At 39.4% G+C, this 24,568-nt stretch overlaps 1 protein-coding gene across 1 annotated transcript in view; it reads right to left on the bottom strand.

Annotated features, from left to right (window-relative positions):
* COL23A1 (collagen type XXIII alpha 1 chain) overlaps window positions 1–20,944 on the bottom strand; it is a gene marked incomplete at its 5' end in the record, with an annotated part of 306,180 nt that extends 285,236 nt beyond the window's left edge. Inside the window, 2 exons of the mRNA XM_083351737.1 lie at window positions 9,916–9,985; window positions 20,663–20,944. Of these exons, the coding sequence (XP_083207863.1) occupies window positions 9,916–9,985; window positions 20,663–20,944 (352 nt within the window). The remainder of the gene's footprint in view (window positions 1–9,915; window positions 9,986–20,662) is intronic.
* Between the last annotated feature and the right edge of the window lie 3,624 nt (window positions 20,945–24,568).

The raw sequence follows: 24,568 nt of genomic DNA, 5'->3' as shown, positions 1-24,568 counted from the left end.
ACACACGGCTGAAACTTAATATTAGTATTTGCCCGTTTTAAAAGATTTGGGAATTTTACAATTTTAGAGATTTTTTTTAAATGTTCCAATTTGTAATGCAGACAGTATTAATTTTGCTAAACATTACAGTTAAATCTAGTCACGATTTTCTTATGGGGAAAAGATGCATGCATCATCTGAATCATAACTGAGTTGATATCAGAGAATTCAAAAGGATTGATGAAATATGTAATATAACAAGAATTATTTTTTAAAGAAATTAGCTAATATTTTGTTTTATAGCCATGATGTTGGAAAGTACTTATTTTTCATTAGTATTCCAGTTATATTTCCCAATAATTGATATAATTTTGCCTATAGGCATAATTAATCAAAGAAGGTCTGTTTTAATCTCTATAGAAAGCAGCTACTATAAACAGAGGGATTTTTGCTCCATTTTTTAACTTTGAGAACTGCTACTGAAAAAAAGTCATGAATTTATTAGACCCATGTTAATTTCACATATTAAAGTCAAATTTCATCTGAAAGAATTGTAGACTTCCAGGAGCTTAAATTCCAAAAAATGAGACCTGGACTGCTCTTAACCAAGAATTTTTTGTAGAGAAAACCATCACCATATAAAATTCTCTAGGCTTCACAGCTGAAATGAATGACACATGTCAGATGTCCTGCTAAGAAACTGCCATAGTTACATGCAATAAGCCATCAAATGAAAATCTCCTAGCCATTGTTAAAAATTACACTCCAATCTATTTTTGAATAGTCATTCCAGACAACCTTCCACAAATCCACTCGCCAATAAACCTAGGCTAAGGAACTCTTTGATCTTGGTAAGCCAGAACATTCATAAGAAGAGTTTGAATTATAACAGCTAAAGTGGGCTGCAAGAAAAATCTTGACTAAAGTTTTGTGAGAGTGTTTATAAATCCAGAATGGTATTTTCCCTTTCCACTTATCTTTCTGAGAACACGGAAAGTCTGGTTGGTAGGCTAAATATAATTGAGAACTCTGGTGCTGTTTAATGTTATATAGAGAATAGATTCCCCCCTCCCAAAAATAGCCATTTTGCCACAAAGGTCCTTGCCCTTCCTTTCAACGGTATGTGGGAAGAATCCAGATAAAGAAATATTTTGGGAAATATTAAAAAGGCAGAATATATTTCTCCAAAGGAATAATGGAGAAGATCTTTAAAAGGCAGAAACATCTCCCTCCCCCCATCCAGAAAACTCAGCAGAAACCAGCTTTTAGAAATGCAGATGTAACAATCCTTTCAGGAAACTTGGAGCCAGGAAGCTAGTAGCTATGAGATTAGGAAGACAAAGACCTCTAAAATCTACATTCCCCATCCAAATTCTAAAAGACATGACCTTTGGGGACATAATAGGATTAACCCACCAATACCAAAAGGGCACACTCAGACTCAGGTCAAAGTGCATGACACAGGAAATACAAAGCCTCAAACAGGAACAAGAAACAACCTCAAGAGCCCCAGAAGATATAAAAACCCACCACTCCCAGCTACATGTTGTCAGTTTTCCCATAGCCACACTTCTGTCTGGCTCTGCTCTTCAATAAACTACAACCTTCTTTCTAAAGCAGTCTCCATTTTGTTTATTCCCAGCTTCAATTGGACCCTGATGAAGATTTTTTTCTTTCAACAAGTACATCTACCATTTAAGAAAAATATGAAATTTTGCCTTGTAAACTAATTACTTGATGACGCAGGACATTTTTAACTGGTTTCATCTTCCCCACTGTGATTAGCTGTATTCTCCAGTTTGGAAGCACAGTGACTCGAGTGGTTGGGATGCTGGGCAGGAGGTTAGCAAGCCTGTGTTCGAGACCCAAGAACTGCCATGTGGTGGGGTTGAGTTCTCATCCTTCACTCCAGCTCCTGCCAAGGACATGAAGGGAGCCCCCAAGTGGACATCCCCAAGGTAATGGTGATGTCACTGCCTCCTTTCAACCCGGAATCTTCTTGGTACTTCTGACACGAGTGCAAAAATAAATATTGTCCAGTCTCATCTGAAAACTATCTTCTTCATCTCATTTTTATCTCAATTTTCAAAGCAGAAAAAGAGGAAAGGTTTCTGTGCCAAGCAACTCTGGACTTTGAAGAAAAGATGATGCAAGGAAAATAATCCATGGAATCAATTTCTTTAAGACACAGACAAACAGACAGAGACTGACTTTTAGTACAGTTTTGGAAAGAGATGTTTAGTGAACTTTTTGTAACACTTGGCAGAGAAGTGAGACATTATTTAATTTTTAGAGAGCATCCCAAAATGGAAACATTTGTCATTGTTGCTAGGACCAGAGAATTGCTAAAAGATGAATTTCCTTTTTCCTTCAGTGTCCCCTCCTCATGACAACCAAAAAGCCTCTTCGAGGATTGCAGGACTATCCTTAATGAATTGTCACAAAAGTGCTTTTTCAAAAGCAACTGGACCTTTTTTGTTTTTCCCTTGAAGACATTTGGCTTCTCATCCAAGAAGCTTTCTTCAGTTCTGACTGCATGATTGGGGGTGGGGTGTCAACACTGCAACAATGGATGTTCCTGCTCTGACAACCGATGGAAATTGCAGCCATTTTCCCTTTGCTTTTAACATGCAGGTAACATCAGGTGTTGAAGGGGGGATAGGGTGAATGCTTGAGCTTAGCTAGCCGTAATAACAATGCAGCTCTGTGGGAACTCAAGGACACAAACCGATAATGTTTTGGCGGGCTGAGGAGCTGGGAAGAGCACCCACGATCCGGGCTAATTGGAGAATGTGAATTATGACTGCTTAGTGGAGGTAGGACTTGCAAATTGTTACTTTGTATCTGGAGGAAGGGAATCTAGTTTTGGGTTTAACTATGTAGTGCCGATACTTTGTTTCCTGAATAAAATGCTCTTTAAGGAAGAATTCTTGCCTTGAAGTTCTTTAATGGGTTTCATCTATCGGAACCATGACACGGTGGGGGGGGGGGAGTGAAGAATAGAAGGATTTATATTCCTTGCAATCTTTTAAAAACTTCCATTTTCCCCCACCATTCGGTCAGAAGTGAAGAAGCTTCTTGGATGAGAAGCCAAACATCTTCAAGGAAAAAACAAAATCCAGTTGCCTTTTAAAAAAGCACCTTTGGGACAAGCTTATGAATACCTTTTTAACATGCAATCTATATCCACATAGAGAAATTAGAGAATAGGTAGATTAGAGAATAGTTACCACTGCAATTTATATATTTTTTCAACTGTTAGCATCAAGGGGCATTATACACAATGAATGTTAACTGAATATTTTCAGAATCCCTTGCAAATGTATACCTGCTTTTCTATTAAAATTGATTAGAATCCACTACAAGCAAACACAGCGATAGATCCAAGTACTCCAATTACAAAAAGGTCACAGATTGCTGCATGTTCAGAAGTACTTCTCATTTTTCTGCAAGAAGTTGCATGTATGGAATATTATTCTATTTATTTTGCAGACAACATTGCAACCCAGTATAAAACTACCCTTTGTTTAGTGAAAGAAATCTGCCAACAGAAAAGGATATAGGAACATAACCGATAAGATAGATCTTCCAAATATAAGTAAAATTGGACCAGGCCATTTTGTATTAAACACAACGATGACAAAATGAATTATACACTGTGAAGTCTTGGCACAAGCACCAGCCTTTAATGTTTACGTTGCAACATCACATGAAGTTTGTAAGGTGCAAAGTTTGCATTGCAACATCACAACGTGACTTACATCATTTGTCTATCAACCTCTGAGGAGACCAGGGTGTAAAGCAGTCTGAAGATTGTTATGTGGATATGTGTAAAATAGTATTATGTTCTTTGAAGGCACTGAAATGCTTGTCATTAAAAAAATATCCAAATCTTTATAGGGACCAATAGCTATATCGTGTCTAGAATGAATATTTAGCAACCAAATTTAGAATCAGAGAATCAGAGAACTGGAAGGATTTAGCATCCTTTAATATACAATTATTTTAAACCAAAGAGAGTCCAAGTCAACATGAAGTCTTAATTATGTTTTAGTAAAGACATAAAGTACTTATGGTTATTTTGAAAACAGTCCACTCCTAATCAGAACATGATCAAAGATGCACCTCAGTAGAACAGAGATCTGAAAGTGATCTAAACAGATTAATTACTATATAAAGAACATTAAAGAAAGTTAGCAATAAGGAACATAAAAATAAGCCTTTTATAGTTGTGGAACTATTCTTCATATTTAAGAGAATTAACATAAATATCTTAATCAAGCATTTCAGATCCTGATAATGAGATTTATCTTAATACTTTGCGTAATTTAATTTCAATGATATTCATGAAATAATATTAGCTCCCTCTAGTGGTCAAAAACACCAAAGGGTGTGCAAACATGTTAATCTTGGGTGAATTTCCAAGACAAAACATTGTATTACTATTAAGTGGACATTTCCAAAATCACATCAGGGCAGTACAAATGGTATATTCCTTACAGAATTTTGGTGCAATTGCATTAACATGCAACAATACTTAATTTCTGTAAGACTCCAATTCTATATATCTGACCCAAAGTCCCTTTCTTCATAGTGAGATTGCCAAATATGATTAGATGGCACACCTCATAAATCACTTACTAGTTGGAATGTGCTAGATCTTGCTCTTTGTCAATTTTCTATGAAACAAATTTCCTACAGATTTTATACCCTCATTTTCAAATTTATTCACATTATATTCCCTGATATATTCAGTATGCTGTTGTACAATCTAGGCCATGGGTAGGCAACCGCGGCTCTTTTATGACTCATGGACTTCAACTCCCAGAATTCCTGAGTCAGTTGACTCAGGAATTCTGGGAGTTGAAGTCCATGAGTCATAAAAGAGCCGAGGTTGCCTACCCCTGACCTAGGCTATCCATCTCCTACCAATCTCTGCTCAGAGCAAGTCAGCCAATAGCTGAGGAGAAAGAATGGCAGCTCACTCTATCTAAGAATAGCAGCTAAGTACTTCCCCATCAGCCGTTCATGAATTCACAAATAGCAGAAAGAAGGGAGAGAGCATAAAATATTAAAGAAAAAATTTCTAGCATTCATTTCCTTAAAAACACACAACCACATATTTGGGGAGGAGTTATGGCTGTGTGTCTTACAGTTGCACAACATTAAATTTAAATCAGTAATGTGGAGTATTTGGTGATCTCTGAGCTTGGTTGTTTGCTTGCAGACAATTCACTATCCAACTAGGTAACATCGTTATTCTTCATGCCAAGCTTGGTCTAAGATCCAACAGTTGCCTAATTGAAATCGTGGTTGAGACATTAAATTTTCATCTACTGACTGCTAGTTGATGTTCACAGATGCACTCTGCTAATCTTCTGCCTGTCTGCTCTACATAGTGGCTATTATAATCCTTACACTGTATGTTGTAGATGACTCCTGTTTTTTATTTTTGGGCTACTAGGCCAAATCCAAAATTCTAGAGGATTCCTGGAAGCTTGGTGTTCAGACAAATCAGCCATCAATAACCAGAGATTTTTACAAAGCATTCAAAAGACACAATAAAAAAGCTAAGAAGGAAATAAAAGGATTACAACACATCCTCTCCAGCAGCCAATTCTCTGATAAGCAGGAATTAACAACAAACAACCATGCAGAAAACAGCACTCCAATCAAGTAACTACCAAAGAGAAAACCTGTCAGTTTTGTAAGGTAGACCACCTAGTGAGATAAATTAATTCTGGTTACATTAATAGAATCTTGAAAGAATACTTTTACATCCCAAGAAACTAGGGAAGGTCTCTTCTGAGCCACTTGTTCTGCTCACATTCCTGCTGTGGGCCATTTTGCCTTCTATCTCATTGCACCTTGGCTATGTCTCTTCCCCCTGTCTCCCAAGGTTATTCCCACATACTAATACAGAACCATTTTATTATTAAAATGGCAACTATTGTATATAAACATGGAATAAATTCCTCACTGAGTCACACTGATGGTGTTACCTACCGTAGTTGGGTAATAAAATGTCTGCAAGCAAGCAATCAGGCTCAGAGAGCGCTAAGCATTGTTCAGTCTTGAGCTACACATATTCTTTCCTACTGAGGTCAATAATGATTGCTTACTTACTAGGGAAGAAAAACAGCTTTATAATGTATACATTATCCACAGATTTTAATCTAATACATTTATATAACAATTAGATTGTGCTTGTACGTTTCTTGACCAGGATTTCAGAACCAGATGGATAGTTCCACATGTCCAAATGACCTTTGAGCTTTCCTTTTTAAACAACAGTCATTATACAATAAGTGTTTTTGAAACTAAAGGTATTTTTTTAAAAAAATAATACTGCCTAGGACTGCTACAAAAATCTTTCAAGAAAGCCTTTGTTAAAAGCTACACTGCAATCCTTAGTTGAGACATCTGCCACTTCCTACTTAGTAACTCATGTGTCCTGGGTTATGCTGGCAACCAGGACTTCTGGGATAGTTGTTGCTAAGTAATGTGTTCATGTGACATCAGAGTTTATGACTACATTGCTTAGTGACGCCCAGTTCCTATTACTGTCAGGTGCAAAAGACCAGGTCCATACGTGAAGGTTCAATTAAACTTTTATTGCTAAAAAAAGCTTCGTACAGGAATCTTCTCAAGTAATAGTTAGCACCTGCTTGGTGTTAGATATGGCATGGGCAATGGAATTCAAGGGAATTTGGACTTCATCTGCTTGTGACTACATAGAGATTCTCGGCTGATCCCTGTTTTAACTCCACCCCCTGGCTCTGCCACTCCTCCTACAATTACTATTATAGCCCAAAGACTACATGTATGGCCATGGGAGTATACAGCTGGAAGTGGCTGTCCTATATTTTCCCTGAATCTTGCTTGGCAAGATAATAATTTAATAGCTAATCACCTTGTATAATGGGAGATGTATGATATAATGATGGGAATGACTCAGCAGGGTCTATGTCCCTTTAAGAGCCAGCTGGGTCTGTGTCCCTTTAAGAGCCTTTGTATAAAAGGAAAGGCTCTGCTGCTGTGTTCTCTCTCTTTTGTTTTTCCTACTGTAACTGCTGTGTGTTGGAGCCTGCTGTGTTAGCACGTGTATGTATATTGTTCCTGGTGTATGATACTGCAGATAGTGTAAAATAAACCACCATTTAATATAGACCACTGTTTACTGTGTTTACTCCTGGGTTATCTCAGCACAATAAGACTGTGCATGCTCTGACATTGCTCTCCAATAGCCCATTTAGTACTATAAAGTACTTCATGCTTTTCACTGTATGAATTTGGATTGGGAAAATATGGTAGGGAAAAACCTTTCCTATCCCAGAACCACAGTTCTGATCCAAGTCTTTCTCTATGCAGCAATATTTGAATTTGATATGAAGAGATCTTCATCACAGACATCCCAAATTCTGATCAAGTTTGATCTTGAGTACAATAGAGAATAAATGCAGAAATAAATAAGGCAAATAAAACAAATGGCAGTGGAGAATGAAAGAGAGAATCAGGAGAGAAGAAAGCAAAAGATTAAACCATACTATAACATTTCTCTCAAAACTGTCTGTCATACAGAAGACAGATAGAGAAGCAGGGTTGGACCATGAAAGGTAAGCAAGAAAAAGGATTTGCAAAGGGAAAGTTCTCATTGTGTGACCTGTTAATCTCCGACTGGTGCCACACAATGTTGATTTGCTTAATGACATACCTTTGGGGCCAGGATCTTTTGCATTTTAAAAAATCTGCAGCATGCCAACTTCCTCTCTTAAAAATTACAGTGAAGTAAAAGTACCACTTTGTCTCGCTTTCGTTAATGTATCTAGAACTCATTTTTTTAATTTTTTTTAGTAATGATAGATTTGCCAAGCAAAGTTATGTCCAACTTTGCTTGGCAAAAAGTGTTATATTGTGTTTCTTATTACAGCCACTTTGTGCCCCAAAAAATCTACCTAGTGGCAATTTTGTAAGTTTCTCAAATTCAGTATGCATTCATAACCCCATAACGTTGGGGACTTCAGACACTGGCATCAACTGACTATAAATGTTAACTATATTTCAGTGACTTCATAATCAAGAATCATAGTTACAGTATACAGGTAGCCCTTGACTTACACAACTGAGCACAATTGAGCCCAAAATTTATGTGGCTAAATGAGACATTTGTTAAGTGAGGTTTGCTCCATTTTATGACCTTTCATGCAGCAGTTGTTAAGTGAATCACTGCAGCTATTAAGTTAATAACTCTGTTGTTAAGTTAATCTAGCTGTCCCATTGACTTTGCTTGTCAGGAGGTCACAAAAGGTGATCACATGACCCTGGGACATGGCAACCGTCATAAATATGAGTCAGTTGCCAAACATCTGCATGTTGATCATGTGACCATGGGGATCCTGCAACAGTCATAAGTGTGAAAAGTGGTCATAAGTCACTTTTTTCAGTGCAGTTGTAAGTTTGAACAGTCATTAAATAAACTGTTGTAAGTCAAAGACTACCTGTATCTCAAGCCTACAATAAAGTGTACAAGTTTTTTTCTATGAGGAGTTTCACTTCATTTATTTATTTTATATTGGGGGTTCTGAAGATGCAGCTGGCATTGCAGTGAAATAACCTAATGAAACAAGGCCAACAATGCTAACATGAAAAAAATAGATTGGCTAAACTTCAAGAAAGCTTAACATACACATTTTTCACTTGCAGAGAACAAACAAACAAAAGATTTAAAAACATTCTGCCAAAAGTCTGGATTTTGCCTCTGAATTTGGGAAGCACAGGACGGCTCTACCCAAGTCAGAAAGAGCATTGACTTAAACCTAATAAAAAGCTTCAAACTATTGTCTTTGCTCCAAGAACCAAAACACACTTAAAAATTAGTCAGGCTTCCCTGTTTTCATTAACTTATATTTTGACGTACTAGAAATAATTTTAGGTTAATATATCAATAAATCAATAGTAACCTGCTTGGAAAAGATCAGTCAAGAGGAGTATAAAGACTACTATCAATTTAATTGCTTAATAGTTACTAAAGTAAAAGAACTACAATTATATTATGTTTAAAACAATTAGAAATCTAACAAAACTATTATATATAATTTAAAGATAAAAAGAGGGTAAAATAATGTTATCTTTTTCAGGATTTCAAAAACAACCTGCAAAGTTTACATGTATTAATGTTAGCAGAATTTCAGTTTGCAGTCTTTTGATTGCTTCTAAACACTGGGCCCCACAAGGTTTTCATTAGAAAATAACTTCAGATCCAAGTATATGTATGATGACTTTGGTTTCTGTGCAAAACAAAAAAGGCCATTTGGAAACACTTCACCTCAACCCTTACAAAAATGACCCCATTCATATGACTTTTCAAATACAAGATGCCCTGTTCCGTTTTGTTTCAAATGTGATCAGCAATATACTGTATATAGAAAGAAACAAGCAAATACTTGCATATTTTGCTCATACTGAAATCATTAGACATTTATTAACTAAATTTTGCACAAGGCAGCTGAACAAAAGCTAACAAAATTATTTAATGCTTCATTTGAGAAATTATCTTTGGGATAAATCTATAAAGGTTTTTAAACAACCATGCATACTGAAGGTACTTACTCATCCAGCAAAGGGTGCTTTGGGGTGAAAAATTAAGAAACATTTGTTCTAATAAGGAATCATTTATTTTTTTATGAAAACACTCAGACAGTTCAAAACTAGAAACCAATCAATTTAATTGCATTGACTATTCACTTTTGCATGTGCAGAATTAAAAACAAAATCTAACAGAAAACTCCTGCCCATACAACAAAAACTACTTGTAAATATATTTAAATTAGGATCTCCCCCATCTTTCAAGCAATGCTATGATAGCTATTTATTTCTCACATTCACTTAATAACATAGTATATCTACTTTTAAAAAAATTATTTCTCATCCACTTACCTGGTGGGCAATGACATTCAGAGGGTACTTCTCTTGCTGTACGTAATTTGGCTAATCCTTCGTTCAATTTCTGTCAAGAAAGCAAATGTATAAATAAATCACAGCTAATAGCCAACAAATGTGGTCCATGCTATTGCTAAACATACAAGTCCTAGCCATACTGAAGCCCAGTCTTATAAATTTCAATGAGGAAATTAAGGAAATGTTTAGATCTTTTCCACAGAAAATTCCAAGACTTGCTCAGCTTTGACTGGATCACACCAGTATTTAGTTAATACTAAAATAATAGAATATTTCAAGCCAAATAAACGACACAAACCAGCACTCTGCTCTTTTTGTTCCTTTCAATTATTTTATATCTAATGTGCAAAATTACTTAGTAATAATAGTTGAAGGAATCTATTCTTAACCATTCATCACACTTTTCCCCCTAGAGACTCTGTAAAATCATTGACTGAGACCCAAATAAAGCAACGGTATCTATATATGCACACCATGCACAAAAATGGTATGCATTTTTTAAACTAAAGGAGTTACCATTATAGAGGATTGTCTGTAGATAGGATTATGCAGTTTTCACTTTTAAAAAGGAAGAAGCTAGGAAACAAAGCTGCACAGTTGAATTTAGAATACTTGTTTCTATTCACTTTTGAGGATCTATGCAGCACTGCAGATGAGTAGTAAGCATCAAACCAAATAAAACAAATAAGTGAAGGGGAGAGACACTGAAAACTAGAAATATTCATGCCAAATTGAAATTATGCAATTACTGACAATTCAGCAGCTCCTGAAAGTTAATACTACTTCATGTCTATTCAGGCATTGGAAAGAAGTTGGGACAAAATACTCAATTTCTTCCTCCCATTTTCTAATGAATTAACAAAAGAACATACCCATTCCAATCTAGTTATTGTGGTAGAAATACCAATGCAACTTTTCCAGCTTGTACTACAAGCCCCCAAAAACTTCATTTCCAGTTTCAGAACGAAGATTCTGGGCATATTTGAAATAGCAAAGTCATTTGTAAAAGTCAGTATCATATCCCTGTGATACTGTTGAAAACTAGATGAGACATTATTCATCCATTATATTGGTGGCTCAGCTCTCTAGAGTGAAACAGTTAGGCTGGAAGATTTAGAAAATTACAAAAGAAAGCTCTACTTGTATATTTAATGCAGCTCTGAAATATGCTGACACTTGCATTATGGATTGATGAAGTTGTTCCCATGGATTGGGTAGGGAATCCAATTTATACAATGTACTTTAGGACTGGGCAAATCCTTCCAAAAAGTTCTCCTGAAAACAAGGGAACACTTCTTTTGGGTTGTGGGTTCAAGCTGTTTCTGCCCACATGCACAGTCACCCCCCCCCTGCCTTTTTCCCAGCAAAGAAAAGTGACTCTGCATGCACGAACATGCAGGAATGTCTGGAAACGGCATCCAAAATACTAGTGCAGGCTTGGAAAAAGATACAGCTGCTTTAAGTACTGTATTTGAAAAGTGGAACTTCATATATGTTCCTCCCCTGCATCCAGAAGGATCTTCTCTAACATACAAGAAAGTCACCATTTTTTTCCTTTAGGACTAAGGCTAAGAAGTCAAAGAAGAGAAAAACACAACAAACTGCACTTTTTTAAAAAAAAAAAAACAAGTTGTTCTTGCCCCTAAGCATTTTCCAAGGCAAATTCATTTGAGAGCTTTCTAACTGTGGAGTGTCACCTAGAGACGTGCTCTTGGGACATTTTGTGCAGTACAAGAATGAGGCATCACACTCTGATGCCCTCCTCTGGAGCTCTCATCTTTCACTGGGATGCCATCACTGATGTCTCTGCAATGACATCTATTCTCTTCTTTGGCACTGACCTATGACAGCTAAAAATAACAGCCTGATAATATAGGAAATAGACATTAACATGTTTTTGCAAAAAGGGCTGCGCATTTCTCAAACTTTACTCAGTCCATTGAATGAGGTAAATTTAGAGACAATCACTTTGTCTTTACACTAGTCAAATAATACAAATCACCCAGACTTCCTGCTTAAACAGAGGTGCAAGATCTTTTGAACAATTGTATTTTGTGTGCCGGCTGCAGTCATTTTTGGGGAAGAGAGAGCTTAATGCATGCCTTTGTACTTCACAAGTGGACCTCATGGGGCTGCCCTTGAAGATTGGTCAGTCACTTTATTTGGCTCAGTAACTGGCCTGAATAGGTAATGTTCACCTATATGACATCTATGTGACAGCACTACTGCCAGATGCAGCAATGATTGCCAGGTAGCTCCAAATGCAGCTCAAAGTGCAAGTTATCACCTTTAAACCCATACAGAGTTTAAGGCACGGGTGTCAAACTCGCCGTGTCACATGACATGTCGCGATGTATTGCAACTTTTTTCACATTGCTGCAGCTGGGGTGGGCGCAGCCTCTGCATAATGCAACTGGCCTGCGGGCTGACAGTTTGACATCCCTGGTTTAAGGCTTTAAGGGTTGAAGATTGCAATAATAATAACAATAACAATAATAATGATGATGATGATGTTGGAAAGGACCTTGGAGGTTATCTAGTTCAACCCCCTGCTTAGGCACGAAACCCTATACCATTTCAGGCAAATGGTTATCCAGTCTCTTCTTAAAAACTTCCAGTGTTGGAGCATTCACCACTTCTGGAGGCAGGTTGTTCCACTGGTTAATTGTTCCATCAGAAAGTTTCTCCTTAGTTCCAGGTTGCTTCTCTCCTTGATTAGTTTCCATCCGTTGCTTCTTGTCCTGCCTTCGGGCGCTTTGGAGAATAGCTTGACTCCCTCTTCTTTGTGGCAACCCCTGAGATATTGGAACACTGCTATCATGTCACCCCTCACCCTTCTCTTCATTAAACTAGGCATACCCAATTCCAGCAACCGTTCCTTATATTTTTTAGCTTCCAGTCCCCTAATCATCTTTCTTGCTCTTCTCTGTACTCTTTCTAGAGTCTCAAAATCTTTTTTACATCGTGGTGACCAAAACTGGATTCCACACTTCATGTGATCTTGATTCTATCCCTCTGTTAATGCAGCCTAGCACTGTGTTGGCGTTTTTGGCAGCTGCAGCACATTGGTGGCTCATATTTAAGTGATTGCCCATTAGGACTCTGAGATCCCTCTTACAGTTACTACTATTGAGCAAGGTACCACCTATAACAGGGGTAGGCAACCTCGGCTCTTTTATGACTCATGGACTTCAACTCCCAGAATTTCTGAGTCAGCATAGGATACTATACCTGTGCATTTGGTTTTTCTTGCCTAAGTGCAGAACCTTACTTTTTTCACCATTGAATTTCATTTTGTTAGATAGTGCCCAATGTTCAAGTCTGTCCAGATCCTCCTGTATGTTAAGCCTGTCTTCTGGAGTGTTGGCTATTCCTGCCAGCTTGGTGTCGTCTGCAAATTTGATGGGTTCCCCATCTATCCCCTCGTCCAAATCGTTGATGAAGATGTTGAAGAGCACTGGGCCTAGAACAGAGCCCTGGGGCACACCACTACACACTTCCTTCCATGTAGATGCAGTTCCATTGAGGACCACACACTGAGTACGGCTGGTCAGCCAGCTACAAATCCCTCTGGTGGTGCTGCTGTCTAATCCACATTTTTCTATCTTAGCAAGTAGTAGGTTGTGATCTACTTTATCAAATGCCTTACTGAAGTCCAAGTAAATTATATTATATCTGAGATGAATATGCTTCTTTGGTGCGGTCTGTCAGAAAAGGTTTGTTGAGGGTCCCAAATCTGATAAAATGTCATCTACAAGGAACCTGTGCTACATTGTAAATATATGATGTTTTTTCAAACTGTATTTTATAGGCTAAGAAGATATTTCCATGTGTTAATCACACCATGCATTATAAAAAGATCCATCACATAAGTGAGCATAGAACTTTCGCAAGAAGATAGAGATCAAATTACATAAGCCAAACATCCCAATAAATACAAAGAGTATTCCAAGGTCTCTATATAAGAATTAGGCTAGAAGCAAATGGTAAGATAGAGGGGAAAAATTATTATGATGATAAGATAGCAGCAATATGATTTTCAACAGAAACAAATGTGAAGTATTATATTTAGGTAGGAAAAAGCAAATATGAATATAAGGTGTAGGGGAAATATCATATTCAAAAAGAATCTGTATCTTGGTAGATTGCAAAATATGAGCCAACTGTTATTATATATCTGCAAAAGAAAAAAAAATATGCACTCCTAGATTGCATCAGTGGGTTAGGACGCTGAGCTTGTCGATCAGAAAATCGGCATTTTGGCGGGTCGAATCCCTAGTGCCGCATAACAGAGTGAGTGCCTGTTACTTGTCCCAGCTTCTGCCAACCTAGCAGTTCGAAAGCACATAAAAATGCAAGTAGAAAAATAGGGACCACTACAGGTGGGAAGGTAACAGCGTTCCATGCGCCTTTGGCGTCTAGTCATGCCGGTCACATGACCATGGAGACGTCCTCGGACAAGCGCTGGCTCTTTGGCTTTGAAATGGACATGAGCACCGGCCCCTAGAGTTGGAAACGACTAGCACGCATGTGCGGGGGAACCTTTACCTTTACCTAGATTGCATCAACAGTATTACAGTAACATTAATGATAATCACTGTATCTCTTTATTCAGCATTGATGCATTCAGTTTTGAGCATCGCATTTTACCAATTACACTGGAAAAACTGGAGCATGCCCAGAGGAAAGCAAAAAACATGATAAGGAGTCAAGGATGAAAATTACACGAAGAACAGTTGAACATGTTGGATAGTTTAGCATGGAGAAGATAAACATGCAGGAAGGCATGAAACTTGACTTCAGGTATTTGAAACTGTTTTGTCATGATTTAGGTTTTCCTTCTCTGGAGGAGGAAGGACATGTATCAGAACTGGAGAGGTGATTCCTACCCTGAAGGGGAAGATGAAATTAAATACCCAAAGTTTCTTTCAGCTTTACAATCTATAACACTTTTAAAACCCAATACTTTACTCAGTTTAGGAATCATAATAATCCAGTCAACAGGTTATCCAGCTTGTCCTTGAATACCACCTCCCTTGATAATTAGCTCTCCACCACCTCCCTTTATAATTAGCTTTCCACCACCTCCCTTGATAATTAGCTCTCCACAGTCAAGTTGATTTCCTCCTCTAACCCAAGATCATTCTTCTGTGTCATTCTTTGGGGATGATAGAAATAGATCCTTTCTTCTGATGGAAGTTTTTAAAGATAGCTATGTTTCCCCTTAATTGTCACGCTGTTCAGCCCACATAGTTTCCCAATCCAGAATGTTCTTGAGTACTTTATCAAATGCTTATTGAAATCAAGATCTTTTATGTCCATGTGCAATCCAATCTTGAATGTTACAAGTCTAAAAAAAATGTCACCTGCACAAGACATATTCTTGACCAATCCATACTGGCCTTTGATAATCACCACATTATTATCAAGGTACCTGCAGGCTGATTGTTTTAGCATCTGTTTTCAAATCTTCCCAGGTATTGATATAAAACTAAGTGTTTCAGGTTGTAGAGGGCCATAGAAATGACCTTGGAGAATCTATGTGGTAAGCATATTTTAGAACCGGGAAACAAAGTTTTAGGGAAAATGTAGGCAGGATTTCAAGATTCTGTTACTATAGTCTATATTAATAGAGCTCCAGTCACCCTTAGTCTGTTTCCTGTTCTGACTAACTTGAAGGGTTGATAAGTTTGCTGGATCCTTCTTTTCCCATTTTTGAAATCATGATTTCCTGTGACATTGCCTTCTTTTTATTGTCTATCACGGTATTTCTCAACCATGGCAGGTTGAAGATATGTGGATTTCAACTCCCAGAATTCCTCAGCCAGCATGGTGGATGGGAAATTCTAGAAGTTGAAGTCCATATAATTTCAACCTGCTAAAATTGAGAACCATTTTGGCTATTTGCTGGGATTTCTTAAAACTAATACATAACAGCCAAACCATTCCTGTGTCTGGAATTCTATAGTACAATGTTCCTATAGTATGGTAGGATGTAAATGTCCCAAAGATGCTTTTTCACAAGGCAACTGGACTTTGTTTTTCTTTGAAGACATTTCACATCTCATCCAAGAAGCTTCTTCAGCTCTGACTGGATGGTGGGGAATGGAAGGATTTAACCAGCTGTCTGCAAGGAGTATAAATCCTACCATTCCCCACCATCCAGGCAGAGCTGAAGAAGCTTCTTGGATGAGAAGTAAAAAAAGAAAACAAAGTCCAGTTGCCCCGTGAAAGAGCATCTTTGGGACAACTATGACCTGGATGATTGAGAATCTCCATAGACATGTAGGATGTAAATCATATAGCTCTGGAGATTTAAACTCCTTCAGAATAAACTGATGTGTCCTGACCATCTCTCTCTTTCTCAGTCTCAAGCTTCAGTCCTACCCTTCTTTCTGCCTGGTGCAACAAGTGCGTTCTTGTTGATAAAGCCTGAATCAGAATAGGAATTGAGTAGTTTCACCTTTGCATTACATTGTGTGCTAGCATGTTGCCATTTTCACTGAGCAACTGGTATAAATCTTTTTTTTTATTTTGAATGTATCTGAAGAACCTTTTGTTATCATCATTCACCAACTTTAACTTATTAGCCGACCTGACACCATCTTAACAATTATGAATTTTGTCTATTTTTAGCCTTTTTTTTAAACCCTCCATGTGTGTCCTTTTTGGTTTCAGACCTTCCTTAACTAACTAAAACTTGACTTTCTAATGAATAAATGCAATAATTCCCATATTCCTCTTTGTATGCCAGTTTAAAAAAAATATTAGAAACGTCAAAGCATTCCAATCCTGTAGTCACTCAGAAAAAGAAAATAAACACAGCAGGAAACCTAATAAATATAAGATTTATACCAATGGTCCATTGATTTAGCATTACTGTATGTCCAAACCAATCCAGATTTTTAAAAGTTCAGTGACTAAGAAACTATTCTCAATCATAAACAAAAAAGAAATCCAAATTATATCTGGATAAGTTTGCAATTTCCAGCTAAATGAGAAAAATAAATCTACCATCTTTCTTTGAGTATTTGTATAGCATCCACTGCTTGTATTAGAATTTCCTTTTTTCATAATGACTATTTCAAGAAGGGATTTTTCATTGCAATATCACATCATTAAGCTGCAATTATACTATTACATTACAGTAGTATTTTTCTATTTCTGTTGGCTTGTGTTCCTCTGTTTCTAAATCTCAAGCCAGTAAAGTTGGAGTGAACTAACCATATTATATAGACTGGCTACAAAATTCAAAACATTGGCAGGAAAGTGCTATTTATAGCTGGAGAGTGTATTCCAGGATATCTTATAAGTTATCCTGTGACAGTGAAAGAGGTCATGAAGAACTGTATCTGAGACTAATTGAACAATTACCTTATTTGAATGCTCAGCAAACTTAAGAATCAAAGGTCATATTTATTCATATCCTTTGGAACTACAGTACCTATGTTTCGTTTATAATCAATTTTGTAGTTCTGCACCAACTTTGTTTTTAAAATAAAAATTTAAACTCCCTGTTATTCTTTCCTTGGCTATTCACAACCAACATTAAGTGGAGTTAGACAGCATATAGATGTTGCTGTCAGATTCTGTCCTGGTTTTGTTTAAATGTTAAGCAATTTCATGCCAATTTTCCAGTCTTGGAGATAGAGCCATAGACTGAGAAACACCATTAACTGTTTTCTTCTTTTGGCATGGATTTTGCATCATGTATCTACATCCCACACACTTCTGGTCTTTTAAAGAAAGCAAACTATGGATAATTTGCATAGGATTAGAAAACATACCATGAAAGGGATTCTTAGCCTTTCTAATTCTTCTCCAGAAGTTGGCTGCAAACTGTAAAATCTCATGAGCGAAAAGCCCCAAACACTATAATAAGCCTGTTAGATAAAACTTACAGCACTTTATTTACCTATCCATCAATATTTGTAATCTGCCTCAATCCTGAAAGACTCCAGGTGCTGTATCATCAAAACAAACAGAAATCTAGAAACAGAAATAAAGCAAAAGCATAGAAATGGGATACAATGCAAAGCCTCAACCAAACACACTCAATCAATCAATCAGCTGGGATCAAAGGTTCATTGGAATAAAGTGTATAGAACTGATTTTTGAGATGTCAGCAAAGCAGAAGCTTCACATACCTCTGGAAAGAAAGAATTCCAGAGAGAAGGGGGCTACCACTGAGAAAGACTACTATTCTAAAATAATTCCAGGTATGAACTTTATCTCATATTTTAGAACAGTAGCCATCCTGGTTTATTGCAGGAAAAAAAATCAAGACTGAAATCTTAATCCCTTACTATAGCATGTAATGTCAGTTCTCTTTTGAAATGTATAACAAATATCTTTGTTTTTACAGTGTCACAAGCTTCTGTCCTCACTTCACATCAGCAATTATCCTACGAAGAAGCAAATCAAGTTGTCAGTGGTATCTAACCTTTTGTTAAGGCACAGAACAAACAACTGGGTACTTAAGAAAGTCCCCTTGGCTTCCCTCTTGTCAAACTTAACTCCTGGTGGCTGTATAGACATCTCCATGTAGTTTTCTTGACAACTATAAAAAAAGTGGTTTGCCATTGCATTCTTCTAGATGATTTTTCTAATTTTGTCACCTATGCTACAAACCAAAGTTGTTTTTAACTGGACTTTTTTCCAAGTATTAATCCGGTCACACCATGTTTTGTTGTAGATCAGTCTAGTTCAACGGTAGAAAGGGGAATGTCTTAACTAGAACAGATAATTAAACTGGGACTAAGATTTGTGTGAACACAAGTCTGTATATTAATTGCCAGCCAACCTACAAGATATGGTCCATGATTTGCACATCTTTGCAACCATATTTAACATGCTTCATAAATTAAATCAACTTTATTTTACACTTACTAGAAGGCTCTCCCTTTCCTGGGAAATATTCTTAAAGTACTTTTGACTTTAAGAAAGGTTATTACTGGAGCTTTCCCCAACTCTACACAAAATGATTAACAGTAAGTTTGAAATGTTTCAAACTTTATAACAAACCAGGTATATGTCTTGAATTGCAATGCCAACTTGACATTCTGGAAAATCAACTGAACACTAGTTGAAGACTGTTTTGAGCACTGCTGTCACAGAATTTAAAAACACAAGGTAATGAAGTAATTTAGAAATCCAGATTTCACAAATGTATATTTACAAAAGTATACAAAATTAATTATACCTTTACAGTTTTGTGAGTTGTGGTTTAAAAGAGGTGTGGAGAGACCTTGACATCCTCAAAATACTTTTGGAACTATAAAGGTAAAGGTAAAGGTTCCCCCGCACATGCGTGCTAGTCGTTTCCGACTCTAGGGGCCAGTGCTCATCTCTGTTTCAAAGCTAAAGAGCCAGCGTTTGTCCGAGGACGTCTCCGTGGTCATTTGGCCAGCATGACTAGACGCCAAAGGCGCACGGAACGCTGTTACCTTCCCACCGTAGTGGTCCCTATTTTTCTACTTGCATTTTGACGTGCTTTTGAACTGCTAGGTTGGCAGAAGCTGGGACGAGTAACAGGCGCTCACTCTGCTACGCGGCACTTGGTATTCGACCCACCAAACTGCCAACCTTCTGATCGACAGGCTCAAAATATACATTTTTTTTACATTCATCCAAGGGTGTTGCTTAAAATATGAAATAAAACAAAAAAACAAACATGATCCCAGGAAAAGCAAAGGCAACTTATCTCCAAAATGGTGCTGAGAAAACCCCATGAATGCAGTCACTTAGCTAACCTCAACTAGAGGAGGTCTTCACTTATATATTGTAGAGCTTGCAATCTAGCAATTAAAACAGTACATCCTGCCAGAGAACAGCTGGGTTAAAGCCAGACCTGAACCCCTGCACAATCATTTCATTCAGAGGACGGTCTAAGGCTAAGGCAAGTCAGGCAGCATGCTAATGGTTTCTTAAACCAGGGGTCTTCAAACCTGGCCCTTTTATGACTTGTGGACTTCAACTCCCAGAATTCCTCAGCCAGCATGCCTGGCTGAGGAATTCTGGGAGTTGAAGTCCACAAGTCATAAAAGGACCAAGTTTGAAGATCCCTATCTTAAACCATTAATAAACCGCTGTGGTTCTCACAATATATTAAGCAACGGATTCTCTCATTCTAGCTTAGCCGGGAGTGTTGTGACAACAACATGAAGCAGGTGTTGAGGATAGGGTTTTCACCAGGTCCCCAAGCTCTTTGAGGAAATGAAGGTCAAAAGGTTAAGCATGGAGTTCCAGAAGGCAAAACAGCCCACAAGTGTTCTCATTTGGAGAAGCCGGAGAGCAGGGTCCCCTCCGCCTGCTGACAGTAGCGAGTAGCTCGCTGCCTTGGCCAGTTACAGCAGAAACGACACCCGATGCCCCTGGGAGGCACTTTGAAGTCCAAGAGCTACGCAGAGTCCCGCCGCTTCGGCAGATCGATCGCAAGCGGCGGCGCCTTCAGATGCCCCCGCTCAGCCTTGGATTAAGAGTGAGGTGCGACGGGGCTCTGCCTGCATTCTCGGGTAGAGCCCCGCGCTGTCAGTCAAAAGACCTCCGCAGCCCAGAGCCTGAGCCAAACGCCAGCCCGCCTCCCGTTCGCAGCCCCTTCCGTAGACCCCGCGAGGAAAAGCCGCATTCTTCTGCGCGAGTTTTACTTCGAGAGAAGCGGGCGAATAAGGCAGCCTCCGGCCCCGCCGGCCCCCCCCCCCGCCCGCCCGCCCTTCTCAGCCTTTACCTCCCGGAGAAGGTCGTCCACCTGAGGCTGCAGAGCGGCGAGCAAAGGCTCGGCGGCCAGCTGCTCTGCGGGGCTCCAGGCGCGGCTGGCCAACTCTTCTTCCAGGGCCACCAGTCGCCCCTGCAGCTTGGAGGTCTTGGCGCTGAGGAGAAAGCAGGCGCCCACCGAGAGGAGCGAGAAGAGCAGCGAGAGGAGGACGGGGCCCCTGCCGACGGGCCCCCAGGCGCAGGGGCCGCCGCTTTGGGGCGCAGCCTCGGGCGCCTTCCCTCGAGGCCCGCTCATCTCGCGCTCGCTCGCTCGCTGGCTGGCGCGCGTGCCGCGAGGCCGGCCGGCCGGCCGGTCGGTCGGTCGAGGCGGCGAGCGCTCAGGTCCTCCTCCTCCTTCGCGGGGAGCGGCGGTTCCTGCGGTCCCCCGGCTGACGGAGCGCTCGTTCGGCGGCGGGCGCGGCAGCCGCTCTTGGCACCCGTTGGCCGAGCGAGCGGGGCAGGAAGTTTGGGAAGCGTGGCCTCTTCCCTAGCATGGCCCCCCAGCTGCGCGGGGCGGGGGCGGGGAGGAGGGTAGGTGGGTGCCTGCCTCTCTCTCTCTCTCTCTCTCTCTCTCTCTCTCTCTCTCTCTCTCTCTCTCTCTCTCTTCCACCACCCCCCCCCCCCGCCTCAGCCCTCTGGCACTGGGGAGGCGGGGGCGGCCTCCACCACTCGAGGCTCTCCTTCCCCGGGGGATTCCGAAACGGACGGCCGCCCCCCGCGCCTTCGCAGTCTCCTCCCAGCCCGGGCCAGGGTTGCGCCGAGCCCCCCCCCCCCGCCGCCCCCAGCCCGGGAACGGCTGGAGGCTGCGAACGGGATACCTTCTCCTCCTTTCTCCCTGCTGCCCTCCCGGAAGGGAGGATTCTTCTCCGCTGGTTGCGGTGGTGGTGGTGTGTGTGTGGGGGGGGGTTTCTCCTCAGTCGCCTCATCGGTTTGTCCTGAGGGCGGCGGCGGCGGCGGCGGCTGCGTTTCAAACCCTCTTCCCGAGTAGCGGATGAAAGTTGAGTAGCGGAGCCGTGTCAAGTCTTCGCGGATGGCCTGGGAAAGATGGGGCGCGCGTGTAAAAAATGTGGCGTCCCTCGGCGCTGTTCCCGTGCTCGGTGACATGCGATATTTCCCACTGAACTGGAAGTGGGGTTCGCTTCTGAGTTTATTTTATTTATTTATTTTTTATTTTAATTCCATTTATATCCCGCCCTTCTCCGAAGACTCAGGGCGGCTTACAAACTTTAGCAGTAGCCTTCATTCTAGGCATATGCCTGCTTATTATTAGGGCTTTCACACACACACACACCCAAGCGGCATTATTACAAAGTCAGCTTAATTGCCCCCAACAATCTGGGTCCTCATTTTACCTACCTCGGAAGGACGGAAGGCTGAGTCAACCTTGAGTTGGCTTTGCTTTGTAGGAGATGGAAGGGATAATTAGTCCGAAAATGAACTCTCCGTCCAACAAGTTATCTCCAACCCCTATGAAGTTGTATCTCCCGAATCCTTCCTTTTCTACTTCTGTGTTATAGGGTCTGTGGTCTTTAATTTTCCAATGGCTCCATTCCACCCCAAAGAAAGACACCGGATACAATTTATAACCCACAACATATAACTTACACATTAAAAGAGCCCGTGTTACTGTGATGGAATTGTAAGAAATGTCCAGCGTTCTATGTCACACAATGGGTCAGCTTGATTGAATTGGGAAGCTGGTTAAACCAAGACTGGGGGCTGAGAGCCCTCTTCCACTGCCTAGGGTTGCCTTATAATTCAGGACACAGCAGACATATTATCAATCCTGAACCTCTCTGTGTGTTCAATTTCAATGGAGGATTTTGAATTCTAAGGTGATGAGAGAAAACCTCATTATCTAAACCCTGCCTGATTTGTTTCCTTTTGTTTTAAAGTAAAAATCCTTGATTGCTGCACTGAAGCCTTTCTTTGCAAGAGTTTCTCTAGCCCCTAATAATTTGGATTGTCCTTTTTTGCACCTTTCCTAACTCTAAAATAATCCCTTTCAAAGTGTAATGATCAGTGGTCTGAGTGCTAAAATAACTTCCAAGTTTCCAATAATTGAATTTCCCTTTGTTGTGGCAGCTGTACAAAGTTACATTTTCATCAAGCTGCCCACTGTGACTGAAAGATCTCTTTCCTGGTGTTACTACTAAGAACCCATTAATGTATTGGTGACATTTGGATTTTTTATGTCAACTATATCACTTCACACTTGTTCATACTGAATTCTCTCTCTCTCTCTCTCACATACACACACATACACACACTCACACATTTATCTATCTTTTTTTAGAAACCATCTCTTTCACAGAGGCATTAAGGATGGTTTATAAACACATTTCACTCAGTTTGGAGGTGTTGGGAGACTTTTGCAGTCCATTTTTGTTGCTACCACACTGAATAGTTAGATTTCATCAACCAACACAGCTACAGCTGCTCAGCTCCAGTTTTAGTTAGTTATATAGCTATATATATCTAAGTTGTGTCTGACTCCTCACAACTGCATGGTCACAGAACACCAAGCTCTTGTCCTCCATTGTCTACCTGAGTCTGCCCAAATCCATATTCGTTGCTTCAATGACACTATCTAACCTTCTTTTGCCTTCCATCTTTCCCAACTTCAGGGGTCTTTTCCAATGAGTCCTCATATGGTGGCCAAAATATTTGAACTTCAACTTCAGTATCTGTCCTTTCAAAGAACAGTCATGGCTGATTTCTTTTAGGATTGACTGATTTGATTTCCTGTCTCAATTTTACAGACTACTAATTAGAAGACTTTGGTTGCAATAGGTATTTTAGTTTACACATCTAGACCACAAACACTAAACTCAGGAGCTCAACATTGCTCATTTTAGTTCAGGCTTTACCAGATTAAAGTCTGGTGTCTTAACACATTCTGAATAATAAATTAACATGACTTGCATCATTTTACATTATCTACATTATGCAAGAGATGTAAACTGGAGGCAAGTGATGTGAGTTATATTTTTTTGAATTCAACAGACATTTGGCCTTCACAGACATTCCCCCCCTCCCCCAAATTCTCCATAAAATCACACGTGGAAATAAACAATACCAGTTACAACAACACTCCCTGGAGGATTCCAATTTACACATCTCATCAGTGTGAAAACTGGCCATTTATTCCCACTTTGGTTCCTGTTCTTCACCAGTTGTCAGTGATTGCTCCTTCCTCTTACCTGAAGGCAATTAAATTTGCTCGGGCACTCTTTTTTTCCAAAAAAAAAAAAATACTGGTGGATCAGTATTGTCAACATGTTTGTTAATACCCTCAAATATGTCTATAAAAAAGATTTAACTTTACAGAAACTATTTTTGTTTTTTTTTCATCAAGTCTCACTCTTTCTTGTATTTGCTTGTTTTCATTTTAATAACACTTTCAATAACCGATAACAAAACTGGCCTAATACCTTTATTGCCCCCTTGAGCCACTTTTTTCCAGTTCTCTAGAAGTTCTGTGTACTTGAAAAAAGATCAACAACTTCGTATTAAAGTTCTTCAAAAACTTCTGTGTGATATTGTTTGGACTTGAGGTTCTATTTATTTTTAGTGTGTCAATTTGGCACATAATTTCATCTAACATTACCTCTTTGTCCTGTCTACACAATCTTTTGCGTATTTACTCAAGCCTAAGCCCCACTGAGCTCAGTGGGTCTTATTCTAGTATAAAATTGCATTAGGTTTCACTTTTAAACATTCTTTTACTTGGAGGCAATATATATACTGCTCAAAAAAATAAAGGGAACACCAGATAAGACATCCTACTATTAAATACAGTACATTGTGTTGTTTAAGTGTTCCCTTTATTTTTTTGAGCAGTATATTTGAACTCAGTTGCATGATAGTTCTAAGGAGC

This window comes from Vipera ursinii, assembly GCF_947247035.1.
Source record: "Vipera ursinii genome assembly, chromosome: 2".
Classification (NCBI taxonomy): Eukaryota; Metazoa; Chordata; class Lepidosauria; order Squamata; family Viperidae; genus Vipera; species Vipera ursinii.
The sequence above is the reverse complement of the archived record's forward strand: the minus strand, read 5'-3'. Positions and strand labels throughout refer to the sequence as shown.